This window comes from Onychostoma macrolepis, chromosome 10 (genome assembly GCF_012432095.1).
Source record: "Onychostoma macrolepis isolate SWU-2019 chromosome 10, ASM1243209v1, whole genome shotgun sequence".
Lineage (NCBI taxonomy): Eukaryota > Metazoa > Chordata > Actinopteri > Cypriniformes > Cyprinidae > Onychostoma > Onychostoma macrolepis.
In genome coordinates this window covers 6,037,090-6,060,013 of record NC_081164.1, presented here as the reverse complement: position 1 = coordinate 6,060,013, position 22,924 = coordinate 6,037,090, and the positions used below count along the sequence as shown (strand labels likewise).

The window sequence follows — 22,924 nt, the reverse complement described above, 5'->3', positions numbered from 1 at the left end:
ATTAAAAACGAGATGTTGAGCATATGTATAATTCAGCTCTGCTATCATTGGACTTTGCATGAATCCCATTTAGCACTTAATAATTACACCTTTTGGTGTGACCGTGGTGTCCCACTGGCCATTAGCTGCATCCACTTTAGTCAAGAACTGCACTTGAAAATCACTTACTTGATTGAAGGCCACCTGTGTACAGCGGTGATTCACATGACTTCGGAATAAGTGTAGAAATGCGTTTGCTGCTCACACTCATGCTGTGTCTCATTGGCCTGCCCTGATGCGAGTCAGTATGTCATGAACATACTGTTCATGACAATTAACTATGACACCATTATGTGGTTTCACATTAAATATTATCAACATAATTGCTGTATAATATGATTTACTGATATCCTTTGAGATCTGGTCTGGATATCATTTATTTTGTTTATCATGATTTCTTGTGTTAAATATCACAGTATCATGATATATGCAAATGTTTTTTTATTTCTGCGGTCGTTCATTTTATGGTGCATTGTGGGAATTTTTAGAAAAGGAACTTATAATACTATACTAAACTATAATAATAGCTATAATAAAATTAAAATGATCTAAATTCTTTAAATGTACATATATAAAAAAAAAAAAAATATATATATATATATATATATATATATATATATATATATATATATATATATATATATATATATATATATTTTTTTAATGTTTTAATACAGTAAAAACAGTATTATTGTGAAATATTACAATTTTAATTGACTGTTTTGTATTTGAATATATTTTACATTGTTTTTTATATATATATAAAGAACTGTATTTATTTGAAATAGATATCTTTTGCAACTCTATGAATGTATTTTATAAAAAAATTTTTATAAAAATGTAAAGAACAAAATGAAAAGGAAACAACTTTTACTCATGCTGATAATTTAATTTGTAATGAAGAAAATTTTTATTGAAATAGAAAATCATGATTCATCTAATATTAACCATTTTTTAACTAAGAAACAAGATTTTATAAAACAATAATTTGTGACCGATCGTTCGTTCATCGAAGCAGAAGTTTCGATCAAATTGTAATTGTTAATATAATTATAGAATTTGCAATTAAGCAATTTTAAAAATGATAAATTTGCAGCATTTTTCACTAATGATCTCACATTTGGACTTCCTATATATATATATATTCTAATCAACTCAAAAGTGTTGTAATTTCAGTTCGGGGGGGGGGGAATCATGTTTAGTCACTTTCTCGTGCTCTAAAGCCTTTGGTTTGCTGTTGTTGAAGCCGTGTTTGACACCACAAGGTGACCTCTGAAGACGGCAGTCAGAGCGCTTTGGTCATTTCTCTGAGGCGATAGCTGTGTGTGTGTGGTGATGTATGAATAAGAGCGATGGAGGAGAGGAAGATGGATAAATAAAATATAGCTGCAGCCTCACCCTCTCCTTTTGCTCTCAAAGAGCAAATGATGCTGTGGAAAACACTTTCTCATGTGGAGTAATGGAAAAGGTGTGTCTCTGCTCTTCATCTCTCTTTTTCTGTCTCACCTCTCTATCTGTTTTGCACTCGTGGCCTTTGTTTCTCCTTGCACTCGTTCACCTTTGCATTTCTCTCTGTCTCCGATGCTTTTGAGGGTCATCCCACAATATCTTACTACTGAATATCTTACTACTGAAAGCTTTGACCGTTACGAATAGACCATTAAGTGAGCGCTCAGCAGCGATACATTTTTAAAGAGCCTTTCAGAAAGATCTGATCTGACCCTCCGGCAGCACCATGTGGCACAGTTTCCCACCTCTCACCCTTATTTTCTTACCTTTTGTGTTTTAAAAGAGCCACATTATTAACTCCCATAGCAATTATTTTTCTTTCTGAAGTGCTTTTAAAGTGTTAGTTAAGTTTTCTTGCACCATAAACAGTCGTAATTTCACAACATGTTAGTCCAGAATATATCTAACTGACATTGTACATGTAAATGTAACAATGTTTGTTGCTTGGTGTAATATCCTATGTAGGCTAAATGAATATGAAACACGCCATAGTGAATAACATTAAGGATTCATGAAACAGTAACTATATCAGCAGGTCAGATTTTCAAAAGGACTTTTTATGTTGAAAAAACAGTACATTACTGTTCAAAAGTTTGTGGTCTGTAAGTTGTTTTTGATTGTTAAATGTTTCTGAAAGACGTCACTTCTGCTCACCAAAGCTGCATTTATTTGATCAAAAATACAGTAAAAACAGTAATATCGTGAAATATTATTACCATTTCAAATAACTGTTCTCTATTTGAATATATTGTTAAATGTAATTTATTTCTGTGATGCAAAGCTGAATTTTCAGCATCATTACTCCAGTCTTCAGTGTCGCATGATCCTTCAGAAATCATTCTGATATGCTGATTTGATGCTCAAGAAACATTCATTATTATCAGTGTTGTGCTGCTTCATATTTTTGTGGTAAATGTGATTCTTTGATGAATAGAAAGTTCAAAAGAACAGCATTCATTCGAAATATAAATCTTTTTAATATTATAAATGTCTTTATGGTCACTTCTGATCAATTTAATGTGTCCTTGTAAAATAAAAGTATTAATTTGATCTCAAAATTTTGAACGGTAGTGTATGTTCAATGGGACTCTGTCTGCATTTTCTATCCTAATGTCTGTCTATAAACTTTTGGCAGATGCTTTTATCCCAAAGCAACCTTCATTGAATGTAAAGTAGACATTTTACCCATGACCATCTTATTGAAGCTTTGATTCCATTAATGATCTGAGAGGCTGCAGAGTTTTGCGTTGAGAACGTTAAAGTATGCCAACATAGTAAACTGATCTCTTTTATTTTAAAAGATAAGGTTTCTTCCTGTAGTTTTGGTTAAAAATACAGTGAATGGAAATGTATTTTGAAATGGAAGTGTAATTTTACTCTTTTTGTTGGTTTGTTTTCCTCCAGAATCCTTCACTGCAGACCACAAGCCCCTGATGGGTGAAGCGCCAGAAGTGAGAGGCTTTTTCCTTGGATGTGGCTTCAACAGTGCAGGTAAGAGCATGGAGCTGAAACACACATACACACACCTTTCTCTTCCACGCCTGACCAGTGCCAAATGAATTATTTAACCCTGAAACCCTGCAGAGTTCACATGCAAAATCCAATCCCACCCACACTCCATGTACACACCACCTACTCAACATCAACGCAACTTGATCTCTGACCCCTGCATGTCCAGTACTTAAGCATCCAGTCTGCTGTAGTATTATCCGTCTCTTCCTGTACAGTGCACAGTCTTTCACTTGCGACTGTCCTGGACCGTGATGTTGCTTCCTGTGACTATTTTAACTAGATTTTTGATTGTATTTTATTTGTACTGTATCACCCAGTCCTAATTACATTACATTTAAATGCAAGATAAAAAATGCAAATGAAAGCATTTTGAGGTGGTATTTTTGGATGCAGATGGCTTGTGATTTTGAAGGTCAGATGAAACTCAGTCCGGATCTGGAGTAATGCTGATTGTGCTCAGCTTGAGGCCGGGTCACCTTGTAGGCCTCAGACATGCTGACGGACAACAGGCCGTGATCGTGTGAACGGATCAGAATACATGGCCATACGAATCACAAACAGATATTAGACGCATGCTTGCTTTTTTATGATGCATCGATTCCTGACCTCAGCATGCAAAACTCATTTCCTGGAACGAAAGGAGTACAAGAAGCTGTGATTGGTTATGTTATATGATATACAGTACCGTCGAAATTCAGACACACTTACTCGTTCCAAACCTGACTTTCTTTATACTGTGTAGAGCTGTTTTTGTCTGGACCTCATTGACTTTGAATGTGTGGACTTTTTTTACATTATCAGACAAAAGTTTGGAAAAAGCAAGATTTTTAAAATGTTTTTGAAAGAAGACTCTTATGTTCACCAAGGATGCATTTATTAGATTAAAAAAAAACAATAAAACAGTAAAATTGTGAAATATTATTACAATTTAAAATAACTATTTACTATTGATATATATTAAAATGTAATTTATTCCTGTGATCAAAGCTGAATTTTCAGCATCATTACTCCAATCTTCAGTGATCTTTCAGAAATCATTCTAATATACTGATTTGCTGCTCAAGAAACATTTCTAATAATTATCAATGTTGAAAGAAGTTGTGCTGCATTATATTTTTGTGGAAACTGTGAAGCATTCAAAAATTTGGATTAAGTAAGATTTAAAAAATGAATACTCTGAGATTATTAATTAAAATAATAGTTAGAAATTAATACTTTTATTTAGTGAGCATGCATTAAATTGCTCAAAAGTGACAGTGAAGACACTTGTGTTATTACCAAAAATATATTTTAAATAAGTGCTGTTCTTTTGAACTTTCTATTCATCAAAGAACTCTGAAAATCACAGTTTCCACAAATATATTAAGCAGCAAAAATGATGATGACAATAATACCAATACACCAATAATAACTGATAGTAATGGAGCATGAAATCAGCATATTAGACTGATTTCTTAAATATCAAGACACTGAAGACTGGAGTACTGATGCCAAACATTCAGCTTTACATCACAGGAATGATAATATTTTAAAATATATTCAAATAGAAAAGAGTTATTTTAAATTGTAATAATATTTCACAACATTACTGTTTTTACTTTATTTTTCATTAAATAAATACAGCCGAACTTTTATCATTAGTGTAGGTCATGCAGATTTGGAATGACATGAGGATGAATAAATAATGACACAATTTTCATTTATAGGTCACTATTCATTTTTGGACAAACCGTTATATCGTCCTTAAACCATTAGATAAACCATTCAGTTTTGAAAGAAGCATTGAAATCCGTGATTAATTGCACATCTTTTGCTCCTGGAGAAAAACGGTGCATTCTAATACAGAGACACTCACCCTATGAATGTCAAAACTGTAATGAGAAGTGCTTCAAGTGGGTATTAGCCTGGTACTTACAGCCTAAGATGTTGATCAGGGATTCTCCTTGGGTATGATTGCATCAGAGCTGTGGGATATCATTATGTGTGTGTGTCCATCAGTATGCATGACCATAGAGATGTTGTCCTTCCATCGTGTCTGCACGTTTGTCTTCAGTCTGGATTTTCCCTCTTTCAGTTCTCAATGCTACTCTCACACCATTGAACAGGGACAGACAAGTATGCAAGTGAAAGTTGTCTTGAAGAGTTTCAGGGCAACTGGTTAAATGACCAGACTGTTGATGTGTACCTGGTGTGTGGTAGGAGAAGAGGTCAATCTGAGGCAGATAGTGGCCCATTGGTGATGTGATTGCTGAAAGCTGCTGCCCTTCTGGAGAAAAACACATAGTCTCTCCCTGCATCTGAAAATGCTGACTTCCCTGCTATATAGTAGGCAAAAAACAGCATGTCTGAATTTGTATTTTTTCTGTATTTATCACTAATGCGCCAAAATTTTGGCAACTGAAAATATTGGGATGGAAATTATTATTTGATTTCGAACTAAACAGTTTGGAGGGTGGAATCATTGACCAAATGATTTCAATCTTTGTTTTTGAACAAATCTGTAATGAAAAGTTTTTATTACAGCCAACAATTACTGTATTGGCCTGAATATAAGACAATGTTTTTTTCTTGGAAATACATCTGAAAAAATGCCGTCGTCTTATATTCAGGGTCTAGACTTTGACATGTCAATAATACACCCACAACAATAGGTGGCGCCAAAAACGAATAAAACAAGCGTGCCATGAAATATGTAATGTAATGTGTGTCGTAAATATCGTGAGTGAAAACAAAACAAAAGAAAAGCTTACAGCGGCACGAGATCGTGACTGTCATGTTGGCCTGATGGGACCAAACTTCCTCTGTAAGTGATTTTAAAACATAAGACTGTACCCAGATTTGAAGACTACAATAAGATTTCACTTCTAATGTTAATAAAATTTTGGTAGGCTACTATGAGATGGATAGCCTAAATGTATAATTCAGATGGGCTACCTGTTATTTTTATGGTATATCAAAAAGTGTATATTTTTAAATGTCATTGTTGGTACATTTTACCAGTATTTACCATACTTTCAAAACAAAAATTAAAATAGGAAAAATATGCAATATGAAAATAATTTAAGAAAAATGTGTTTTACAGAGAGAGAGAGAAAAAAAAAAAAAACAAGATTTGGTTTTCAAAAAGCCTTTTTCCAAAAGGTACATCTGGAAAAAGGGGGGTCGTCTTATATTCGGGACAATATAATTAGAGTAGAAATTAGGGCTGTTGCGATTTGTCGATTTTGCTCGCGTCGACTAAGCGGCAAAATACAAAGAATCCATAAAACACATTTTTAGACTATTTTCCAAGGCTGCATGATATATTAAACCCATTTAAAAATCATAATTAAGCATAATTGTGAATTCACAAACGCTATGATTTAATAAAATAATTATATGCGATGCAGTTCTAATACAGTATATGCACTTTAATTATTTACATGCGTCACACAGCGGCTCCGTTCACAGTAGCTCCACAGAAACTGTTATCATTTACATGTGTGGAGCGTCTGAAACTCCATCTCTGCATGTTCTCTCCATCTCTGTTTGGGTTTATTATAACGTTCATCTGGAAACGCAATGTGCGCCATTTCATCAGATTTATAAGGTAAATCATTTATAAATCCACACAAACACAGGAGAATACATCGCAGTTTCAAAATAAAAGCTCAAACCCTTACTCTGAGTTTACAGGTTTTGATGTCCACATATTCATTTAATTACAGTGGCTATAGCATTTCTGTCCTAAAGAATGGCCAAATATTAAAGATTAAGTGGACATTTAAATTAAATGGTTCTTGGTCAATATTAAACAAGGATTAGATGCAGTAATGTGTAAAAACAATCGTCAGGCCGTTGGAGCCCCCTGCAGGCCTTTGTTGTTATGCGTAATGTACATTAGCTCTATTGTTTATAATACTTTATGTATTTTAACAGTTTTGTTCAATAAAACCATATGATTTCTTGCTTTTGATACTTTATTTGAACTAATTATTATTACATTCAATTCAGTTCAAGTTTATTTGTATAGCGCTTTTTACGATACAATCGTTGCAAAGCAACTTTACAGGAAATTAAGTTTCTACTATATATGTGCACATATGCACACATGCACATATATATACACATACATATGTGAAGAAGAAACCCAATATGTTTAAGTTATGACAGACTTAACTTGGTAATTGTGTATGTTGTCTGAGGGTTGGCATCCTCCGTGGTCCTCTGAGGTGTTGCCATCATCTCTTCTCAGGTGTTTGGTCATCCCGGATCTTTTTAAGGGTTGGATCCAGACTGTCGCTTCAGTAATTCCTAGTTACCACGGGATGTTAATCCCGTGGCAGAATCAGAGAAACAGATAGAGACATAATTAGCGTAGCTGCTGTTCTATTCAAGCAAAAATGATTTGTTCAACCCAATCTAAAGAATTATAATGTACATTTGATCAGATATAAATGCAGTACAAGATTATTATGTGAATGCTTGGCTAAAGAGATGTGTCTTTAATCTAGATTTAAACAGAGAGAGTGTGTCTGAACCCCGAACGTTATCAGGAAGGCTATTCCAGAGTTTGGGTGCCAAATGTGAAAAAGCTCTACCTCCTTTAGTGGATTTTGCTATCCTAGGTACTACCAAAAGTCCAGAATTTTGCGACTTTAGGGAGCTATTATACATGTATTTTAAGTCATTTTAAAAGCTATTGTTCACTTAAATCTATTTTTATTACCACAAAAAAAAATTATAATTATAGGGCCCTATGAAATCCGTTTTATTTCCAAATGCATTTTTTTTTTTTTTCATTTTCATTTTTCTATACTCTTTCTTTTAATAATCAAAAGCATTTCCAATTAATTCATTTTATATTTTAAAAAGTATATTTTTTTTTTCTTTTTTTTTCAGCAATACTGCACATGTACATTTTCACCTAAATAAATTCTGGTAAATAATATTTCGGGTAAATACTCCATTTAAAAAGTGTTTTTTGATTATAATTTTATTATTAGTAGACTAGAACACGTGGATATGTTGTCATTCTTACACTATAATACTGAACTTTGATTTCAATGATTTGGACTATGAGATGGACACTTGCTTCTTGCACTCTGTTGCACTTTACTTTTGCTTTAAAAAAGGATTTAATAGAAATTTGGATTTCATTTGGTTCAATAAAATATTCCTAAGTAAAATTGTAGATTTTTTTGTGGGAAATTAATCGTTTAGATTAATCGATAAATTAGTCGATAGATTAATCGAAATAAAAAGTCATTAGTGGCAGCCCTAGTAGAAACATAATTATATAATTAAAAAGTTTATATAAATACTGCATTGTTGTTGTTTTTTTTAGACACCACTCAGTTTTGAAGTTGTGTTTTTTAATTGTTGGTTTATGAATACATTTCATTAACTGATTATTAAATAAACATTTTTAATAAATTTATTTTAAATTTAGTTTTTAGGCTAAATGAAAACTTTAATTTGGTCTTGGTGTTTCAGTAAAAAATGTATTTCGGTGCATCACTAGTATTTTTAACAGTAGGCTAAAATATACCCTGGTTATTCTCTAGCGTTTCCTCATTAGCATTTCCTCAGTTCCTCAATAAATGTAGTACATATTCAGACAGTATTCAATTTCAGATGCAGCTTCTGTTTCAAAACCTAGTAAGCCATCTACCTAGACAGCATTTTAAGGTAGATTTTGACTTTCAGGAAGTATCATATTTCTGCCAGGGCAACTCTCTGAGAGTTTAGCATGGTAATATACATGACAATGTTAATGTGTTTGGTCTTGATGGAACAGATCTGCTACGCTGCTGCCAAGGCAGAGCAAGTGCTGAGATTTGCTACTGCCAGCACATCCACAGACATGCTGCTGTGAGCATGTGAGAAATACTGCTGCTGCACATATAAAATATATGAAATAACCCCTGTATATAACATAAATTAAATTAACCCATAGCAGATCTATACAGGTGGAGCTGGGGAAGTGGAGAGTTTCTGAAGCACACTGCAGCTGCTAAAGCAAGCACTAGCCGAGTAGTTGAATGTTGAGCAGCAAGCTCATTGACTGCCGATGCAATCAGAAACAATCAGCTGCACCATGTGATGTGATTATAACAGATTCAGTTAGAAACGATCAGTCTGCGTCATTTAGAGTTTTATGACAGAACTTTTAATGCAGCCTTTGAGGAGAACGCAATCCTGAAATGCAGCAAGATAAGTGGAGAAAAAAATCACTCAAGATGGTCAACAAAGAGAGCAATTAACCAAATAACAAGTATTGACTAAAAATAGTTCTGTGTTTAAACATAAACATTGGATTAGCTGTTAGCTTAGCAACATGCTAACATTAAGCTACAATGAAATCAGTTGTGGGTTAAAGCTGCTGTGGGCTTCATTTCAGTTGCTGCCTATAGTGTGTAGAGCTTTTTGAATCAGTTCCCTCATGAGGTTTCATGGTTAAAACTTGCAGCAAAGTTACAGAAGTATGAAATAACTGTGCAATGATATACTGTTAGCGTTTAGATGAACATGTACTGTAAATATGTGCTGTGCGCATTCCTCTCAATACCACAACAAAAAATAACAAAAGGTGACAAAATGTTATTTGTGTCTGACCTCAACCGACTGAGTGAACAAATTAACCTAAAAAGAATTAAAGAAGGAGAGTCAAAGAAGGCGGAGCCAGAGAGCCACACCTACCTATTACATAAACCAAAGGTATTAAACAGTCAGCAGCAAGATTTCCTGGAAAGTTTGTGCTGGCGAGATGTTTCAGACCACCAAAACAAACCTCAAAACACCTGTTTTGGCCAGATTTTTATTTTAAATTGTCACACATTTCGCTTGAAGTATGTCAGGGCCTTTAGGATGCTGTCTTAGAAGGCAGCTATCTATGTAGGCAGTTCTTGGTTTTGAAACGGAGCCGTGTATTCTCATGCACCTACGTTTATGTGATCGGGATGTCTTATATAGCGCTCTGAAGCTTCCTTCTCTCAACCTCCCTCTCTCTTTCATTTTATTCCCCCTTGTTTTCTTTCTCATCTCCCCTGACATTTGCAGAAATACCGCTAGTAATTTGGTCGCTGCTTTGATGAAGAAAGAGTACTGGTGTGTGTGTGTGTCCAGCGAGGAAAACATAGATGGGAAAGTCTACACATGGTAGCATTAACTCATGCAGTGTTGAGCTCTAATTCCTGTGCCAACAGTTCACCTGTACCTCAACACAGCGGTTCTGCAGTCATCAGGGAAGCTCATGTGCTGCACTCTTCATCGAGGACGTTTGCAGGCTGATGCATATTGCTCACAAAATGGCAAGAGCTTGCTTGTCAGTCACTGAAATCTGGTTGGTTGGCCACTTCTAGAGGTGTAAATGTTTCTAATGGTCATTTGGAAGAGGCAACGAATCACATTAAATGGATATTTCAACCAGAAATAAAAATTATAATTGAGTTGTGTTGGTACAAACCTGTATGACTTCCTTTCTTCTGTTTTGTCAATAATGTATAAGTCAAAAAAAAGAAAAAAATGGACCCCACTTTTATTGAATGGACAAAAACACTGAGACATTCTTCAAAATATCTTCTTTTATCTTCCTCAGAAGAAAGGAAGTCACGTTTGGAACGGAATAATGAGAATTTCCATTTTTGGGAGAACTGAATCTTTAACTCAAACGCCTTGAGGAAGATTCAGGGTTGGGTGGCAAGTACAAAAATGCAAAAATTTCACAATTTTCAAGCAGTTCTGAACAGAAGAAGTTCTGGATGATGTAAAAAGCACTATGTGCAGGTTCAGGCGGAAAATGTTTTTGCATCATACTGTGCTCCTCTTTTCCTTGGGGTTTTTCTATGTAAACGTGTTAAACAGACATGTTTGACCATTTCTTTTGCAGAGTCTTGTGCATGATGCATGCAGTCTCTAAATTATAAACAAGATCAAGACTTTGCTGAAAAACCTGTTGTTCACAATCTTTCTGGAATCTGATTGATAGTTTATACTTTTATTTTAATCGTTAAAACATCCACCCTTGATTTTATAAAGTAAACATAAGAATAACTTTGATGTCGGCGGCAATAGCCTCGTGGTTTGTGCGCTAACACGTAGCGCAACTGTGTTTGCAACGACCCGAGTTTGATTCCCATCTCGAGGTCCTTTGCCGATCCCACTCCCCTTTCTTCACCCAATGCTTTCCTGTCTGCTCTCTACTTACCTGTCCATTAAAAGCATAAAAGCCCATAAATAAAACTTAAAAAAAGAATAACTTTTGATATTGTTAGTAATATTTCAAGATAAATATTTACTGGACTGAAGCTTAGGTTTACTTGATTATCCATGTATCATCTTTTAAGGAAAATCCTATTTAAATTTTAGTATCAAATATGATAATCAGGCTTTTGAGGAATGTTTATTTGTTCATCTCTCAATCATCTTTGTATTGCATTATATATATTTGCCCCCACAATAAGAGCTACAGATCTTTGATCATGAAAATAATCATTTAAAATATCATCTTACTAAGAAATATTATTGGTATTTATATGTATTTTATGTAAGTAGTCTGTTATACTATTATAAAATTGATTTCTAGCTGCAAGAATTTAGGTGTTCTTTCTTAAAAATTTACGTGTTTTCTCCTATGAATTCCATATTCTGTGGAAGCCCGTTTAAAAAATGAAAAAGGTGACTGCCATATATAAACTCTGAATTACAATTAAAAAAAGAAGCAGAATTTTTTTTTTCTCAGAATTGCGAGAATTAAGGCCCATTCACACCAAGGACGACAACTATAAAGACAACGATAAAGATCTAGTTCTAAAAATCGTCCACAGCTATAACGATAAAGGCACAGAGAAACTATATCGTTAGAATCACTTTCAGAACGATTTTTTTCCAGCTGACGAACGATAAAAACATTGACATCCAATCAGAATCCATCCTGCTATAACGAGCTTAAGAATTTAAAGTGGCAGACGAGCGTGCGCTTAGAATAAACAGACGATATGGTTCTCTGGTGTGGACGCTAATATCTTTATCTTTATAGTTATCGTTCTTAGTGTGAACGGGCCTTTACTCAATATTGTGAGATAAAATAGTGAGATAAAAAATCACAATTATCTTTTTAATGTTTTATTCAGTGGTGGAAACAAGCCATAAAAGATGTATAGAATATGACGCCTAACAAAAAACATGCAAACTTTTCTAAATATAAAAAAATATATATATATATATATATAATTTTTTTTTTTTTTTTGCCTGTTATTTCATATCTCAGGCTTGACGGTTAGAAGAAGTTAAACTTTCAAAAACGTGTCTCTAGACCTTTTTCATTCTTCTGCATCTCACGTTTTTAAATACAAAAACACATTCTCTTTGAATGGCATCTAAGACATCACTGTAAGCACCATTTCTGCTTTGTCATGAGTGCTCTAGAAATGCTTAAGAGATAAAGCAGTGACGTGGCATGGACTTCAAGGCGGACATTACTCAGCGACTCTGTGGTTGCCGGCTAATGTTAATGAAGTCATCAGCCAGCTAATGAGCCAAAAGTCCTTTAGAGACGCCGCCAACATCTCCACGGGCGCTCGCTGCGACTCTTACACTCCAAGATCCTGTCGCCCATTCATTTCACTCCCCGTCTGATTTGTCTCTCACTTCACAATGTCCTTCATTCCTCCTTGGCATTCCTCTGCTTCTGTTCATTATTCCTCCTCTGTCCGCTCTGAGCTGGCAAAGATTGATTTGCTCTGACGGTACAACTCTGCTGGGTCTCGTTCGTGATGAATTGATTGGCAGCTGTCAGTCAGATTGTTTCTAGAGAGGTACTTTGTAAGTTGGTAAATGGTGTGCCGTGTTGCTTAGGGTTGTACACAAGTTTGATTGTCTGAAGTAGGATAAAGTTGACTGACAGTTATGAACGTGGCGGGATGATGATTGACGTATGCTCTGTGATTTGATTGGCAGGTATGATGTTAGGAGGAGGATGCGGCAAAGAGCTGGCTCACTGGATCGTTCACGGCCGTCCTGAGAAAGACATGTACGGATATGATATCAGGTACGTTTTGTGTGAACAAGCGTTTCTCTGAGTATTACTGTATATTTACTGTGTTTGAGACTATCTGTTTTTCCGACCAGTGGGAGATGGGGGATTTCAACATTTTGAGTCAGTCGTGACATAAGTAATTATTTGTGATTCAGTGAGTCAAGAACTATTCCCAAGAACTATGGTCGTTAGTTCCATTGAACTTTATTGGTAACGACGGAACTTGCGACCATAGTTGCTTTTGGGAAACGCACCCCTGAACTATTCAATGAGTCAGTCAGTTGTTAGATGATTCAAACTTCTTTCTCATTCATTTACTAAGAGATCGTGAAAGTAATTAGTTCACAATTCAGTCTAGTGCTGCACAAAATAAAGCCAAAATCAATGCGATTATAAATCATAAGAGCTGCAAATTCATTAAATATATGCACTGCATGTTTTAGAGTGAAGCACTGCTTCGTGTTCATTTACACGTGAGCAGCTCGTGATCCGTTGTTTTTAGTCTTTTTGTTTGTTTTAGTCTTAGGTGTTTTCGGCTCAGTTTACAGCAAATGATGCTCCACACAAACTCATCTCTGCATCTTCTCCAGAGTTTGAGTCAAGTGCTAACCAGCTGTTGTCAACAAAAGAGAAACTTTAGAGAAGCCATCCATTCGGTTTTCTGCCAAAATAACAGCTGGATGGTGTAACAATTAAAAATGAAGAAATTAAGGCAACCATAAATATTAGTAATGTAATTTTACAGTTCTAATTTAAAATTATTATTATTATATTTTTCTAAAACAATTTTACAGTTACATTTTAAATAGTAAATTATTATTCATTATTAATAATAATTTAAACATTATTAAATGATTAATAATATTCATAATTAAATATTAATTAAATTATTATTTAAAATGTCAAAATTGTGCAGCCCCACACATAAGCACAGCAAACCTATAGCTTTTTTAATTTATTTTTAAAATCATGTTAAATTGTTTTTTTTTTTTAGAAAATTTTATTTAAAAAAAACAACAACATCAAATCCAAATTGTGCATCCCTAAATAAGACTATATGGACATATTTTAAAATGGTGTTTTGTCCAAACTGGTGAAGGAATTCAGACATTTAGGAACCATTAACCACACCAAACATCATGAAGATCATGCTTTCTACTAAATAAGAGTCAGTTCTTGATTGCCAACTCTACTAGAGTATTAGAAACACCACACAGGTTTTGTTAATATGCAGTGTTCAGTGGCTGCGTAATTGCATCTGTGAAAGGAGCATCGTGACCCTGAGCTCAGGACATCAGATGAGAGGTATTACGTAGGTCAGCTGCATTCAGGACGCTCTGAACTCACTGTCCAGCCTGCGCTAGCATTTGCTCCTGTGCCTTCAAAATGATGAGACGTATCTGTATGTGTGCCTCAGTTTCTTATTTCCTCTCTCTTTTTCTGTGTCTGTAGGCGGTTCCACCATTCCCTGACCAACAACAACCGATGGATCCGAGAGCGAAGTCACGAGTCGTATGCCAAAAACTATTCAGTAGTTTTCCCGTTTGATGAACCTTTGGCCAGCCGCAACATGAGAAAAGACCCCTTCCACCAGGTTCAGTCCTGCTCTTACTCCTCTTTATCCCCTTTGAACCACTGACTCGAGACATCTTTGTTTTACTGTCCATAATAATCAAATATAATTTTCTATACTTGCATGCACATTAAATGGGCCTATCTGCTACTCAAATCATACAAAGAAATTCGTTTTTTCAGGCTGGTCCACCTGAAATGTTGCCACTATATAAAAAATATATATAATAATTTTAAATAAATTTTATTTAAAAAAAATGTAATATAATATATATTTTATTTAAATTTTTAATAAATTTTATTTATTTATTTATTTTATTTATTTTTCCATTGTGTCCATTTCCATTTTCTTATTTCTAATGACAATGAAGTACAACCCCTTAATGCAGAAAGAATCTCATTGTCATTACAATAATGCATAAAAAACAAAACATAGATTTTTTTTTTTCTTTTTTTTTTAAATGAGGATGCAAGGATGCATTACATTGATCAAAAGTGACAGTAAAAACTTTAACATTGTTACATAAATGTCCTTTATTTTTATTTCAAATAATTATAAAAAAAAAACTTTTTATTCATCAAAGAATCATGAAAAAACGTATAGCAGTTTTTCACAAAAATACAGTGTTTTCTATATTTCTTTAAAATAAATCTATAAAAAATAAAATAACCACAAATGTACATAATAGTGGTAATTGTTAAACTGAATTTAAGGTCATGAAAATAATGGCTCAGTTAAAAAAAAAAAATCTTAATAGTCCTTCATTTTCTATTGATTTTGTAATGAAATATGACCAGAACATATTAGGTATATGGTACTTTTTGCTGTTAGCGTGCCTTTAGCAGTGAGCTTAATTAGCTTCGTCAAGAGAATAATGTAGCTAAGTACTAATGGGAAATAAATGCGTCTCATTTTCTCTTTCTCTCGGTCTCAGTTTCCTGCTTTCTCACCCGTCTTCCTGTCAGTTTGTAATTGGTCGTATTGAGACTACAAACTTTCCACAAGCCTGTGCCGAGAACAAATTGTGTTAATTGCATCAAAACGTCATCCCTTTAAGTGTAAATCATTATTTAAGTTGAGAAATCTCACAACTTGGCAACTTAGCTTACACTTAGCTAGCCAAAAGTCTTCTGTGTGAATCTATTAGCCAGTGTTTCGCTGCCAGCATCTGTGGGGCTCGAAGGACTTGTTGCTAAGCTACTGCTAAAAAGATGATGTTTAAGTGTTTCCAAAAATACCGCTTTGTTCTGGCTAGGCTCCAGGCATGAAGCCGCACAAGAAGGCTTCATCCTTGTGAATAATAGCCTGCTGAAATATAGATAGCTAGCAATAATAACACTCTGCGTTCATTTAGACCACTGAGCCTCACTAAGATGACTATAAATTAGACATTCTTCCTTAATATTTCATCTGTTTCCAGCTTGGAAATCTTCCTGAGCTAATCCAGCTAAGTGCTAGCAAAGGGATGTGATACCGATATAACTTGCTTAAAAAGACGCCTGCCTTTCATCTAATCTCAAAAGTTAACTTTTCACCCTTCATTCATATTAATATGTAGAAATGTTGAGCAGCTTTTTGTGTGTTAGAGGAAAGATGAAAATTCTGTCATCATTTACTCACTCTCATTTCGTTCCAAACCTGTATGACTTTCTTCTGTAGAACTCAAACAAAGATATTTTAAAGAATGTTCAGGCTGTTCTTTTCCATTTAATGTGTTTTTTAGTTAGGACTGCAAAATATTGTGCGATCGCTAATCGTGAAGGCTGTGATTGAATTATTAAATACACTGTAAAACATGTTCAACTATTTCAACTTAAAAATTGAAGGTAGCAGCTAATGTTTTAAGTTTAATCAACTTGGATGTATAAGTCATTTCAACTTAAATTACATTAAAACAACTATACAAAAAAATCTATAATACTATAATATCTATAATACTATATAAAAAGTTTTTTTGTGTTATAAAACTATATGCTCTTGTGTAAATTAATGTAGTGCCATGTTTCCCTCTGAAACTGGCAGCGCATATATTTATATATGCAAACTGCCAAAAAAAAACCCTCTTTTTTTTTTACATTTGAAAATGAAGAAAGAAAAAAAATTAGTATTGTAATTTTAAAGTGTGCTATAAAATAAAATTATTTATTATTAATTACTCCTCCTTTTTTGTTTTGCAGTGCAATAGTTGTATTGCAATGTATTTATTATTTTTTTATTATTATTGTTTTTTTTTTTTTTTAATTCTGTTGAATAGTTTTAAAAGGTTTGCTTTTGAATAATAATAATAATAAAATGTAAAAAAATAAAAATAAATAACACCAAGTATTCTACAATGATGAATTTTTTCCCCATAAATAGCTATTCAAGTATCTTTGTGAGAATTCCTAAGAAAAATGTCATATCACAATATAAATCACAGAAAAAATTTAAATCGTAATATCACTTTTTTCCAATATCGTGCAGCCCTAGTTTTTATCCATTTATCCATCAATTTTTGGAGGTTGACCCCTTTTGTCTCCCACTGAAGATTTTGACCAACATGAGGGTGAATAAATTATGACTGATTTTCATTTTTGTGTGAACTATTCCATAAACTCCCAAGCTTTCTATTACTTACACCACATGATATGCTCAGGAAAGCAATCCAGCAAACCTTGACAGCAGGAGGATCCTTGTCAGGTTTGTTTTTACCTCTAGAAACGTCTGCTTTACATTTCTTCTATCTCCACCTAAGAGTGTGTATTTTGACACACACTTCCATAAATTCCTCTGTTAAGTAACGGCATGGACAGCATGTACCCTAGTGGCTCATTGGCATGGCAACAGCGGCCGAATTAATTCTGGCAAATAATATTTTTAGCCTGAGCCTGTTAAAGAAACGCTAGCCTTATCATTATCAAAAACAATAAATAATAGCGTTTCATGCTGGATAAGACGACGAGCTGCTGTGCGTGACTCATGGAAAGCTCGTCAGCTCATACTTTACTCCAGGAGAATAATGTATGGACTTCAAAAACCCTGGAGAAGGAGGGCAAATTGCCTAGCAACCGGTGTTTCTCTGGCCGGGGAGATAGAAAGAGAGAATCTGGTGCTGTGTGGGGGGCCGGGGTGGAGGGTGGACCAGTTCCTTTCTTTTTGTTTTAGAGCTCAAGAATAGCTAGAGAAATCGTGACGGGCTATTTTGAGCGGTGCTAAACAAAAGCGTGAGGGAAGGATGACACATCCAAAACTCTTATGTGGACAAGTTTGTACTGTCTAAACTGCAATTCTGCTCAAAATCAGGATTGATTTGGGCATCATATTACTTTTACCTATGTGATAAAGGACCCCTAACCCTCAGTACAGACATGAATGTGTACAGACACCATAAACTGTGAAGAAAACAGTTGCTCACAACACCTTACGAGCTGCCTAGAACATACTGGGAAAGCTGGCTGAGCATGGCAATGAGTTTCTTGAAAAAATGTAAAAATTACAGAGGATGCATTAAAAATATGAGTTTGATAATGGTTTGCAAGGCGCATATGAGTGCCAACTGATCTAGTTTCTGATATTTCAACTTGATTGTAGTTTTAATGTCAGTGGGTTTCTAGTAAAGTGGAAAACATTATGTATTTTTAGGGAAAAGTTGCCATTTAATGTGTTAAAAAATAATAAATGCAGAGTTGTTAGTACTTGTTAACAAATGCCAAATAAAATAAATAAATAAATAATCTGATAATTTGCCATTTCAGTTATACTGTAATGTTGCATGGGTGTAATTACAAATTTTATCTTCAAAAAAAAAAAAAATTATGGATATAATATTAATCCATTTTAAGCATCAGTATCAGTATTGGTGTCGTTTATATTTGCTTTTATGGTACTTAATAAAAAATACTAACATTAAAAAAAAAAAAAAAGTAAAATGTCAGATATTTTAAATACTGACTTTGTATCCACATTAATTTGGAAATCAGTGTGAAAATATATTTGATTAAATCATACATTTTAATATTGCAGCAATACATTTTTAGTCGATCAACAGCCCTAGAATTTTTATATTTTTTATATTTGTATTGTTCATTACATGTTAAGTTTTAATTAAAACATTTTATTGTTCATTAAAACTGCTGGTATTCATAAAAATGTTATTTATACTGTATGTAAAATGTTATTTATAAATGGAAATGATGCATCTATAATTTTTTAGCACATTCTTACGGATGCATTCAAGACTATTGCAAATCATTTTCGCAAATTCAGCTAAATTCATCTATGCTAGCCAGCTAGAGAACATATCTTTGTGACGAATCAGCAGAAGTTGCGACAACAAAGTAGAATACTTCACAGAAAAAAAACACAGATCAATGAAGATGAGATTTCCAGTGGCAATGTAGTGCTACAGTGATTGAGGTTTATTTTTGGCCTGATTTTTGATGGTTGTGTTGTTTAACAGGTGCTACAGGAACAGGGCTGTATGTTTCAAGAGAGACACGGTTGGGAGAGACCCGGATGGTTCAACCGGGGTGGACCTGCTCCAGTGAGATTTCAACACACACACACAAATGCACTGTTCTGTAGGGCGGAAATTGTTCTGTGTTCATTATGACATATACTGTATAACCCACTACAAACCTCTGAGGTCTGTATCAGATGATTATTGATTGATTTGTCTGCTAAATTGTTGTTTGCAATTGTGCTTTTCTCAGGTTCTGGATTATGATTACTATGGTGCCTATGATGTTCCCAAGAACACTGATTACAAATACAGTGAGATACTAGGCAAAGAGTATACGTTTGACTTCCCTCCACATCATGATGTGGTGAGCATGTGTGTTTGAGAGTGTTTGTAGCATCAGTTGTCCGTAAGAATTTCTTGTCTGAATGACTAAACAGGTTTGTTTTCAGCATTTAATTGATTTGTTTTTGTTTTGTTTGTTTTGTATTGTTTTATTGTTGTTGTTTTTTAAAGTTGTTTTTTTTTCTTATTTCTTTATTTTTTATCTATTTATTATGTGATTTTATTTTATTTTCTATTTATTTTATATTTTATTTCATTTTAGGCCTGTAGGAATGCTTTATCTGTGTTTGACATTTTATTTTGTTTTATTCATAATGTTTTTGTGTTTTTATTTTTGTGTTGTGTTTTTGTTTTGTTTTGCTTTGCTTTTAAAATGTTTTCAATTTTGTCTGACCTGTTGGAATGCTGTAGCTGTGTTTATTTTTAGTTTTTGGATTAGTTTTTTTTGTGTTTTGTTGTGTGTTTGTATTTTTTGTTTTGTTTTGCTTTTAAAATACTTGTAAAAATATTTGTATATTTTAATTTTTAATTCTAGATTCAGTCTGACCAGTTGGAATGCTGTAGCTGTTTGATTATTTTTTATATATATTTTATTGTTTTGTTTTCTTTGTCTTTTTAATTTTATTTTGTGTTGTTTTCTGTGTTTGTTTTTCGTTTGCTTTTAAAATGTTTTTAAACATTTTTACATTGTTTCATTCCAGATTCGGGACGAGTGTCTGACCTGCAGGAATGCTGTAGCTGTGTTTGATATGTCCTACTTTGGTAAGTTTTACCTGACTGGTCCGGATGCAAAGAAGGCAGCTGATTGGCTGTTCACAGCTGATGTCAACAAAGCTCCAGGTGAGGATCTCTGTGATGTCTGTCTGTCAGTCAGTTCAATCCCCCATCCAGAGTGCATGCATTTTCACTTCCTTTTTTCGATTCTTCACATACAGTGAGTACGGAAAGTATTCAGACCCCCTTAAATTTTTCACTCTTTGTTATATTGCAGCCATTTGCTAAGATAATTTGTTCATTTTTTTTCCCTCATTAATGTACACACAGCACCCCAAATTGACAGAAAAACACAGAATTGTTGACATTTTTGCAGATTTATTAAAAAAGAAAAACTGAAAGTAATTCAGTAAGTATTCAGACCCTTTGCTCAGTATTTAGTAGAAGCACCCTTTTGATCTAATACAGCCATGAGTCTTTTTGGGAAAGATGCAAATTTCACACCTGGATTTGGGGATCCTCTGCCATTCCTCCTTGCAGATCCTCTCCAGTTCTGTCAGGTTGGATGGTAAACGGTGGTGGACAGCCATTTTTAGGTCTCTCCAGAGATGCTCAATTGGGTTTAAGTCAGGGCTCTGGCTGGGCCATTCAAGAACAGTCACGGAGTTGTTGTGAAGCCACTCCTTCGTTATTTTAGCTGTGTGCTTAGGGTCATTGTCTTGTTGGAAGGTAAACCTTCGGTTTAAAATGTTAAGGTTTCCGTCCAGGATATCCCTGTACTTGGCCGCTTTCATGTGTCTTGCACTGAGGAGAGGTTTCTGTCGGGCCACTCTGCCATAAAGCCCCGACTGGTGGAGGGCTGCAGTGATGGTTGACTTTCTACAACTTTCACCCATCTCCCGACTGCATCTCTGGAGCTCAGCCACAGTGATCTTTGGGTTCTTCTTTACCTCTCTCACCAAGGCTCTTCTCCCCCGATAGCTCAGTTTGGCCAGACGGCCAGTTCTAGGAAGGGTTCTGGTCGTCCCAAACGTCTTCCATTTAAGGATTATGGAGGCCACTGTGCTCTTAGGAACCTTAAGTGCAGCAGAAATTTTTTTGTAACCTTGGCCAGATCTGTGCCTTGCCACAATTCTGTCTCTGAGCTCTTCAGGCAGTTCCTTTGACCTCATGATTCTCATTTGCTCTGACATGCACTGTGAGCTGTAAGGTCTTATATAGACAGGTGTGTGGCTTGCCTAATCAAGTCCAATTAGTATAATCAAACACAGCTGGACTCAAATGAAGGTGTAGAACCATCTCAAGGATGATCAGAAGAAATGGACAGCACCTGAGTTAAATATATGAGTGTCACAGCAAAGGGTCTGAGTACTTAGGACCATGTGATATTTCAGTTTTTCTTTTTTAATAAATCTGCTAAAATGTCAACAATTCTGTGTTTTTCTGTCAATATGGGTGCTGTGTGTACATTAATGAGGAAAAAAAATGAACTTAAATGATTTTAGCAAATGGCTGCAATATAACAAAGAGTGAAAAATTTAAGGGGGTCTGAATACTTTCCGTACCCACTGTATATCCAGTATTCATTAACATTCATTGCCTTGTCTGACTACATAGTTTCAGTGGTAAACCCAACTGAAGTGTAATCATCTTGACCTTTTGTGTTTTTCAGGGTCCACAGTCTACACCTGCATGTTAAACAATAGGGGCGGGGTCGAGTCTGACCTCACTGTCAGTCGTCTGGAGCCAAGCCCCGCCCACCTCCCACTCACACCCGAATCTAATGGTAAACAACACAAGATTTATTTCTTTCAGGGTCACAGAACTGATGTGTGAGGCATAGAAACAGGAAGTTAGAGGAAGTCCTGTGCGTCTCATCAGCATGTGATGAGGATGTGTGGAGTTTATATTCACCTCACTCTCGATGTTTGTATGTCCTCAAGGTGAGGCGTATTACCTGGCCATCGGAGGTGGTGTGGCGCAGCATAACTGGAGCCACATTCAGGCAGTGCTGCAGGACCAGGGTTTCCACTGCACACTAATAGACCACACTGAGGACATGGGCATGGTCAGCATACAGGGACCCAAGAGGTTAGCACAAGTACACAAACATACTGTATAAATAAGCTCTGTTCAAAACCTAGTCAGCCCCTGAGTTGAGTATATATACATCTTCTTTGGGCCAAAGTCTAATGGCTTGTTGACCAAGAAGATTAAAACTAGGGTTGGCAGTTTCAGAGAGGCTAGCAATAGCAAGCTAGCTTAGAAAGCATAAGATCCCATCCTCCCCGCAAATCACTCTCCAAAGCTACGCCTCCTCCAAAACACGATCGCGTACGGACAGACCAGAGGCTAACCAGCGGCACGGTGAGCGACGCCTTTGGTAGAGGATTGAACGCAACGCTGTCAGATTACCTCATGTCTCGTTCACCGGTGAGAAAACATTACAGTACAAAGTGCATAATATTACAATAATAACGCCATGCATTCTCGCTCGGTCTCCAATAGAGTAACTCAATGCACTGATGACGTACCATGTCTGTGCGAACAGTGTGTGGAGGTGTGCAAATACATACATTGACAGGCAGGTAGGACAGTCTATCGTAGCCTTCGGACCAAATAATCTGATTGGTCGAACATTTTATGGTCCTACAGCTTTCTATAGACTATATAAATACTAGGGAGGCAACAATACAGTTAGCCCGCGGTTCAATACATACCTCGGTTCGCTGATTTTTAGCGTGATTTTTAAAACAAATTAACAACAAAAAACTCA

General features: G+C 35.0%; 1 protein-coding gene across 4 annotated transcripts in view; it reads left to right on the top strand.

The window, feature by feature from the left end:
- The window catches only part of sardh (sarcosine dehydrogenase), a 61,572-nt gene that overhangs the window by 13,278 nt on the left and 25,370 nt on the right, over window positions 1–22,924 (top strand). For all 4 annotated transcript variants that reach the window (XM_058789558.1, XM_058789557.1, XM_058789556.1 and 1 more), the window contains exons 9-16: window positions 2,953–3,039; window positions 13,000–13,090; window positions 14,531–14,672; window positions 19,090–19,173; window positions 19,343–19,456; window positions 20,136–20,274; window positions 21,821–21,934; window positions 22,092–22,239. In XM_058789558.1, coding sequence (XP_058645541.1) covers window positions 2,953–3,039; window positions 13,000–13,090; window positions 14,531–14,672; window positions 19,090–19,173; window positions 19,343–19,456; window positions 20,136–20,274; window positions 21,821–21,934; window positions 22,092–22,239 — 919 coding nt within the window. The remainder of the gene's footprint in view (window positions 1–2,952; window positions 3,040–12,999; window positions 13,091–14,530; window positions 14,673–19,089; window positions 19,174–19,342; window positions 19,457–20,135; window positions 20,275–21,820; window positions 21,935–22,091; window positions 22,240–22,924) is intronic.